Raw genomic sequence first — 8,578 nt, forward strand, 5'->3', positions numbered from 1 at the left:
TTCTTATCTCGTCCATAATTCAATTAAATCATTCAATTTGATATTTAGAAGTAGCTTCCAACAAAGATCCTTGAACTGCATCTTGTTATAACGATCGTTAAAGTTAGAACACATATACATCAAACAATGTCGGTGCACACCTAAGGAGAAATAAAGTCATAAATATCGTCTATTGCTCCCATAGGACCCTAAGGACGGACAAAAATAAGGCACATCTCAGACATCTTTCTTATATATATTGTTCAATATTTTGAAGAAACCATTCCAAAAACAAATATGTTGTACCATGGCTTGGTGACCTTGCAGTTGAATTGCTTGACGAGGGATTTTGCCAAGAGCTACTCATATTAGGCATTTTCTTAAAACATGATTTAATATATAATATAAATTGAAAAGATCATATAGGAGTAACGCTAATTCCATTGTATTGATTTAATTTTTCATTTGAGTTCGTTTTTCGAGGTGTTTTCTCAGTAAAACTGAATTAAATTATTGTGTAAAAAATTCGATGGCCAAAATCGCATATCGAATACCAAATTGGAATGCTCGATAAAAATCGAACAAATGACTTTGATTTTTTACTGAATTAACCAATTTTTGTCTTAAAAGATTCCTAAATATTTATATATAAGTATATAATATTTTTATTCATAATTAATTATTTATTGTATTTCCATATATAAATATTATATATGATTATCATATATTCAGTAGGATATTGTATATTGATATAAAATATCGACACCATATTAAATACTAAAATTCGCCAAAATTGATTATCAAAACTAGTAAGTATCGCATATTTTATGTATGTTCATAATTTTTATTAAATATTTAAAATAACTTTTTAAATTATATATTTACTTTTTATAGAGTTAAAAATGACCTAAAAATTATATAACATAAAAAAAACTAATAGAAAACTATCAAAAGTAAATTATAAAAAAATATGATGAATGACAAAATTAAATATAATTAGTTAATTAAAAAATTAACACATTAATAAATTAAAAATATCAATTATATATAATATAGATATCAAACGAACGGATGGAATTTTTGTTTGGATTCGGGTCGGTTCGATTTACAAAGAGTGCACACCCCTCGCATTGCTCGGGTCTGACCCGAAAACGAACCCGAATACTCCAATTCATGATAGTAAGGTGGAGAACCCGTTAAAACCCCACTACGTTCTAAAAATTTGGTTCAGTTCAAAAACCCTCTCTCGTTCTCTTCCTCTCTCTCTAGGCAATTGCTGCTTCAGTTGTAGCAGACTGAAGGAGCTCTTACATTTTGCCTTTGTTAAAATTTATCAATTCGGTCTGATTGTTACTTCTGTTCCCTGCGGTTTGCCCAGACATGGTTGGTCGGAAGTTCGACGAACCGACTGCCTCTAGTAGCCAGGTATTTTTCCATTTGGAAATTTTATCACTGAATCAGTTTTGTATCGATGTCCATTTTTATTTCTTTTCCAGTGTTGTGCTTCTGTTTTCCTTCTTGGAGTGCTGAATTTTATATGGGTTTTATGATTTTGGCTGTTGGTCAACTTCATATGTTACGAGTTGCTTGACATTTGAGCTATTGCAATGGTTTTAGAAGGCATTGGTTCGCTTGGCTTCGATTGATCCAATTGAGCTGTGCAATGAAGCTAAACTGGAGCGGTGTAGGGCGACTAGGGATTTGAGAAGCTGTGGACGCTGCGTGCAGAGGGTTCTTATCTCTTGTGGTCATGCTGCATTGTGCGAAGAATGTAGTCAGAGATGTGATTCTTGCCCCATATGTAGAATAGCCTTGCCAAAGGGAGCAAATGAGCTTCCTCTTCGTCTTTACTATGAGTGCATCGAGGGAGGTCTTATCTCCAAGAGGTGTGATGACAGGTTGCAAGATAAAGAAGATGCTGAGAATCAACTGATTGCTGATGTGCAACGGCTCTATTCTCTATTCGATGTTGCATTGGAGAACAACCTAGTTTCTCTAATTTGTCATTGTATCCTACACCATCTCATACTTCCTTATGATTGAGTAGATGCATAACTTTTACTCCGAATGCAGGACACTTATTTTCTATGATGGAGATTCATTTCAGGATTTCATTTCTAATTAGAAAAATAAACTTGTTCTACACTCCTTTACAATGCTCTCTTTGTTCGCATTAGCTTAATTGTCTCGGAACTAATTTGTTTTGGTGGCATTGCTGGATAAGGTGTTTTTCTTTTCGTAAGGCTGTAACTTTCTGGAAGCAGGTATATTGGCAAAATAGGAGGCTAAAATCGTTGAGATGCTTCAAATTGCTACTTGTTATTCTGAGAGTTAGGACCCAGTTTTGGGTTTTTCTTTATTAGTGTTTTGATAGTGAGACTACATTGTTCAATCCTTTTCCCTTAATAAGGATACAGATGTTACGGATGTATGTATGGATGAAAGTGCTGTATCAAGTGATCCAGTTATAGCATTCTTGCTTGATGAGAAGGTCGTCAAAGACTGGTGCAGGCGGACATTCAAAATTATTTTGACAGAACTGCAGGCAATATGTATCCTTTAGTTTCGACCCTGACAACTTTTAAAACATTCACTAAAATGCTGCACCACCAATTTGGCGCACCTTAACATTCTTAACAGATAATCTTACTGTACTAGAGATGAAAGGAAAGTTGAGTTTGCTTCTGAAAATTTCTTTGAAGCTAGCAGGTATGTCCAATGTTCTTGAAGTGTTGGAATCTTCATTCAGAGGCTCTGCTTCAGCAATGCTTGTGGACCTGAACCATCTTCAGGAGAATATAGTGAAGACAAAGCAGGTAAAAACATCTATAGTTCTTGTTAAATGTAATATCCCAGTAATATGCTACTTCAGTATTAATATCATTCCAGGAGATAGACAGGATAAAAATATAATCAGAAGTATTGTAGAAAATTATTTTGTACTGCATTTCATCTGAGTTTCTTGGGGGTTTTGTTCATAATATGCCTAAATTTTCAAATAGATTTTGGACCGTATCTGATATTGCATGTCACTAAAGCTGTTAAATTGTTAGTTTCAAATACTGTTCTATTGGTCTTGACTTTTTGAAAAGATAGTTGCTGATTAAAAATAGATCTATTTTGGTTCGTGGATTTTGTGCGTTTATCTCTTTGGTCTTAGGATGCTGGCTTGCTGGCAAAACGTCTTTACCTATGTAAGCCATTAACTAAAATTTTCTGTATCTTACAGCACTTGGATATCATGATGTGGTGCATTAGACATCAATTTCTGGAGAAAGTGAGATCTAGGTATTCCGATTTTGCTTTGTGGCGTTCATCTGTTCGTGAAAGGAAATCTGCAGCAATTAAGCGAGCATGGCCTGATCCAGTGAGTCGCATATTGGAGTCTAGTGAGCAGAGTGCGTCTAGCCTCTTTATTGAAGATGCACTTGCAAATCTTGATACAGAGCAAGAATATGCTGAAAAAGATGAAGGTGAAGTATCAATTGCATCGTTGCTGACAGGCGGGGGTGATTTATATTTTCGATCTAAGTTGCATGGAATGCCTGGATGCTACCCCTTTGAAAATCTCCGTGCTGCTGTTGACTTGCTCTTTCTACGAGGAAATTCTGATTTAGTCATCGCCAAGCAGGCTATTGTATCCTATCTAATCTCAAATACAGTGTGGAATGTCTTGCTTGATAGAGTTTTTTAGTTTCGGATGATTAATGTTGCTTTCATTTTGCTTTTCCTTAAGCTCAGCCTCAGTTCTTGTATTTTCTTTTTGATCGACACTGGACAATGCCTGATGAAGGTTGGCGATGGATTGTTGATGACTTTGCTGTCACATTCAGTATAACCAGGCACTCTTTGCTGGAATCTTTTGTCTTCTATCTTTTGGATGACCACACTGATGAAGCTGTGAAGGTAGACTATCATCTTCTGGTCTTGTTAAGATGAATTTCAACCATTTTCTCTGTTCAGCAGCTGTATGAAGTATGTGGTGACACAGGCTTGATGCTTCTGGAGATTTTTTGAACAGTGCTCGGAAATGATTAGTTAGTTGTCCAGAGCACTATGTTCTTTTTCCTGTTACTTCTCTTTCGTGTTTTTCACTGTACATCTACTGCCCTTTTCAGTCTTGAATTGTTTAATGAAATAATCAGTTAATTGTTTTACTATTTTCCAGGGCGATGTAAAATTTTATATCAACCTGTGTGTTAGAGTGGATCGTTTGGTTTTTACTTTTCTCCAAGCCACAGTTTTAGCATATATTCTAGTCTTTCTGCAGTTTTGAGGAAATGTTTAGGAAGCTCGTCTTCCCGAAAAAAAAGAAGGAAGAAAGAATGAGAAAGAAATAGGTTATAGACCATTGCATGTCGAATACAATGGCTATGAACTTAGGGGGGAGGGTGTTCCTATAAATATGTGGGTCATTAGAGGATATATGTAGCATGATCTAGAAGTCTGTGCTTTGACGAATTAAAAGCATTTACTGGAAAATGAAAACTTAAAGTTTTCTGTTTGTTGGCTTGGTTGGTGTAGTGTGGATCGTTTTCTTGCCAACAGATTGACATTTTCATAGACAAATATCCATGTTGGGGATCCACAAACTAAACATATCTGATACTATGCATCTCTGCTTCATCAAGTTTTTAGTGGGCCCGTCCCATCTAAAACTATCAAGACAATAATGACTGAAATTTTGTTATGTTATTTTCTGCTCTAGATCTGTTATTGGCTGAACTGATTATTCTTCACAAGTTGTATTGCCAGGAAGCATCTCGCCTTCTTCCTGAAATCGCAGGCCCGAACATTCATCCTAAGGTTGCACAGGCACTATTAGAGCGACAAAATCCTGATGCAGCTCTTATGGCTTTGAGGTGGTCAGGACGAGATGGGGGAGCAACATTAGTTTCACTTGGGGAAGCCGTCACTGCTGTTCGGGTTCGGGTGGAATCTGGGCTTCTGACTGAAGCATTTATGTACCAGAGAACGATATGCTCAAAAGTCAAGGATAAGAAACTAACTGGCACATATGATGAAATTAAAGAACAGTCTTGCAATTGGACACTATGGTTGGAGGTTCTGGTAACCGAAATCTGTTGTCTTTGTATTCGGAGGAACTTGGTCGATCGGATGATTGAATTGCCGTGGAACTATGATGAGGAGAAGCATCTTCATAAATGCTTGTTTGATTTTGCAACAGAGGATTGTTCATCAACAGTCGGAAGTCTTCTTGTGGTTTTCTATTTACAGGTACTTATGCTTTCCTATCTAGGTTATGGCTTGCCATTAATCTTCTTTATCTCCGGACACTTGTGCTGCAACACTGAGCATGCATTCTTATTTGCAGATTTATCTCAACTGGAAAATAGTTTTTACTAATTGTTCTATAATCCCATAGCAATACATTGGAGACAACTGGCAATTATGCGGCTTTCATTTTATATGGTTATAGAATGGTTTGTTCCCTGTTCCCCACCCTTTGCTCTTTCCTTGGTTGACAACACCTATACCCATAGCAACTTTATTTAGTTGGTTTTTGGTGTGGGTGGATGACCCTTACGATCACGTAATATACATGAGCTATGTGTTTGGCCTAGGACCTAATTGGCATAGTAAGGCACTTGAAAAGTTATTCAGGAAAATACTTATAGTAAGGAATTGGAATTTGGACTTTAGGTGAGATTGCTTCAACACTCTATTTTCCTTCATTTGTACGTCCTAACAAAGCAAAAAGAGTGTGCACAACTTTCACTGCTCTCCCCTTGGCCCCTCCTACCTACTGAACACAGTTAGAATAGTTTATTTATGCCTGAAACCAAGCCCAAAAAAATTCAATTGGGTGTGGAAGTGATTCCAGCTGACTGAAGTTTTCTCACATCCAGTTCCCAAGTCCAGTGCAATTTTATTGTGTCTTCGTTATCCATATAAAACATATTCCAAGATTTTAGTTTGTGATCCAACATAATTTTTATATAGTTTTCTTATCCGTCTAGAAAATCTTTATTTGAATCATCCTAAAATGGAAGGGAAAGGTTCCAATTTTGAAACTAAGTTTCCCATATACATCAGTTAGATTATTTGTGTACTAGTGCTTGTATATTTCAACTTACATGTTTAGTTCTATTTGAAGTTCATTACAGTTTGTTTAGGTGGAGTTTATGTTAGGCAGTTAAGGTGCTTGCTGGTTATGTATCTGTATCTTCAGTCATCCTGTCTCAGTCTTTATGGCTTAATTAGCAATCACTACATCATTTTCATTCTTTACTATTACAGCGTTATCGCTACGTTGACGCATACCAAGTGGATTCTAAGCTTCAGATTCTGGAGGAAGATTTTATTTCGAAAAATCGGAATGACGAGATCGCATATAAAATAAGATCGATGAGCCACTGGAGAAAGGGATTAGTTGTAAGTCTTCTCGACTTTTTAAGTTATTACTATTTCTTAATATGCTAATAATTTATTTGTCAAGAAATATTTGAATAAAGTACTGCCAATGATGTCTAGGAAAACAGGAACTTGCCGTGGTATGCTTGCATTTAATGTTCCATATGCTTGATGCATATTTCTTGGGGTCTGATTTTCTATTCAGAGTGACTGCTGATTGATTTTTGAAATTAATGTTTGTGCTTGAACTTTTTGCTGTATGTGTTTTGGATACAATGAAAATACCCACGTTGGCCAGTTTTGTTCTTTCTAGTCATTTGACTATTTTCTGGATTTTGCTAAATCGTTTTTCAAAAGGCAGCAAATAGTTATAACTAAATCACTAAATTGCATGCTGCTTAAATGTCTTTGCCAAATATTAGAAACACATTTCTGGATATCCTCCTGCTATTTAAATTCTGAAACGTGTTTGTTCTTAGACCGCTTTAACCAATATTAATGAGCATTTTCTGATACACAGAAAGTTAACATTTAAGTTTCTCAGAATTCATTCCCTGTGTCCATTTGATATTTGGATCTGGGAACACATTTTGTTCTTGTTCCTTTTAATTAATTTCACTAGAGAGAATGGGAATGTAGTTTCCAGCTGTATTCATGCTCGGCTTTTAGTTTTCTTCACTGGAAATTTTGTTGTCTGTTCCGGTAGAGGCTGAAATTTTTCATGCTCTCCGTCTCGTCTAAGTCTGTTCTTTTTACTTTTTTATTTTATTCTTTTTGTGATAGTCTTGGGGGATAGAAGGTTGTGTTGGGGGTCTGGGGTGATTGAAGTTATGGAGTTCGAGGTGTCTAGAGTGTCAAATAAAGGGTTTGATGTTAAGCAAACTGGTTCGTCTTTTTCCTTGCAGGGCCAAAGTGTGGATTTGTTGCCTGATGTCCTCCGGCAACAACTGAAGACCGGAACCTTGCCAGAAGTTGTTTTTACCGGTAACGAAAATATTCCAGCAAAACCGGATATTCCAAAAGTACAAGAACCAGTGCTCGGAAAGTTGCTATTTAGAGCTCCACAGGTGCAATGGGAGGGCAATGGCTTTTTACATCCTCAGCTGCAACCATAATTGCTAATTCTGGGATGTGAAACTTGGCTAAATACAGAAATCACTCTTTCTGGCCTGTCTCGTTCTATCATTCAAGCTACAATTGAAAATATCAAGTCCGAGCAGAGTTTTGTAGTCGACTGACATCTGTCTGCCAACATCTGTATACTCGTAAGAAAATGAACACAAACACGGAACACTTGGGTATATGAATATCCTAACTTACTGTTACTGTGTGCTTTATGATGAACTATTGTGAATTTTGACTCATGAAACATCAGCGTTGATGATGGAATGGACATCAGCGTTGCGCAAAGTTTATATTATGTTCTTAAGCGATTCGTTTAGTATAAATGGATTATAAGAAAACCCATGGTGATCTCTTTAGTTAGGCCAATGGAATTGAGCAAACAGATCCTGAGAGCTGATCCATTGTGCTCCATAAGGCCACATACCATGTCAAGTACTGCAGGAAATATATCAGAACCTGACTCGCGAAAATTTTAGTTGTCAAATTTGGCAAAAATTTCAGTTGTCAGATTTAAATTAATTATATAATAAGTTTGAAGACTTAATCATATGTGCGTTCCCGGGTCTGAAATCTGTAATGCAAAAGGAAAATATATCTTCTCTACAAGCAATGTAACTTTATGCTTCATCCATTTTATTTTTCCTAGCCAAATTCCAAGAGTCAACCATAACACTGCAGAGTTGGTGATCCAATCAAATGTATTTAACTAAATAAACTGACATACTTCCTCAGCAGCGAGAGAAATTGACACTCTTACTGCCTGAAGTGCAAGAGAAGCGCCATGCCTGGAGCGACTAAGGGTTTCCTTCAGGAATACTTTAAACACAAAAGTGATCTAAAAAATGACCAAAACTAGGAAGAGAAGAGAATGATAGCAGAAATGAAACAAATATGAGGTAAATAAATTGAGGGAATGGAAATAAGAGCTTTGGTGCTAATTAACAGGTGAAAAATATGTGTGCATATATATCGAGTACTAAAACTGCAATATATGCACTGGAGAACATGTCTTGCCCTAAAATCTTCTGAAGTTCCTCTCCCTCCATATATGGTAGATCAGTGAGGCAAGTAAACACATAAATGCTGCTTTACCAGGTGT

At 36.3% G+C, this 8,578-nt stretch overlaps 1 protein-coding gene across 3 annotated transcripts; it reads left to right on the forward strand.

Annotated features, from left to right (window-relative positions):
- Positions 1 to 1,188: 1,188 nt before the first annotated feature.
- Positions 1,189 to 7,774, forward strand: HOS1 (ubiquitin-protein ligase). 3 transcript variants are annotated; one of them, XM_011082986.3, is made up of 9 exons: positions 1,189 to 1,404; positions 1,597 to 1,987; positions 2,397 to 2,531; positions 2,620 to 2,795; positions 3,209 to 3,616; positions 3,727 to 3,885; positions 4,723 to 5,217; positions 6,241 to 6,375; positions 7,260 to 7,774. In XM_011082986.3, exons 1-9 carry the CDS (start codon positions 1,360 to 1,362, stop codon positions 7,467 to 7,469), a joined length of 2,154 nt encoding a protein of 717 aa, XP_011081288.1. In that variant the 5' UTR covers positions 1,189 to 1,359; the 3' UTR covers positions 7,470 to 7,774. The 3 variants fall into 3 exon arrangements, with proteins under 3 accessions (XP_011081288.1, XP_011081290.1, XP_011081289.1); XM_011082988.3 differs by having other exon boundaries at positions 4,735 to 5,217; XM_011082987.3 differs by having other exon boundaries at positions 1,600 to 1,987.
- The last annotated feature ends 804 nt before the right edge of the window (positions 7,775 to 8,578 follow it).

Source organism: Sesamum indicum, linkage group LG6, assembly GCF_026168435.1.
Source record: "Sesamum indicum cultivar Baizhima isolate 11 linkage group LG6, ASM2616843v1, whole genome shotgun sequence".
Lineage (NCBI taxonomy): Eukaryota > Viridiplantae > Streptophyta > Magnoliopsida > Lamiales > Pedaliaceae > Sesamum > Sesamum indicum.

Coding starts and splice junctions, on each gene's coding strand:
- HOS1 (XM_011082986.3), top strand. CDS start 1,360: ATGGTTGGTCGGAAGTTCGACGAACCGACTGCCTCTAGTAGCCAG. Junction 3,617..3,726: donor TCATCGCCAAGCAGGCTATT/GTATCCTATCTA, acceptor GCTCAGCCTCAG/TTCTTGTATTTTCTTTTTGA. Junction 3,886..4,722: donor ACACTGATGAAGCTGTGAAG/GTAGACTATCAT, acceptor ATTCTTCACAAG/TTGTATTGCCAGGAAGCATC.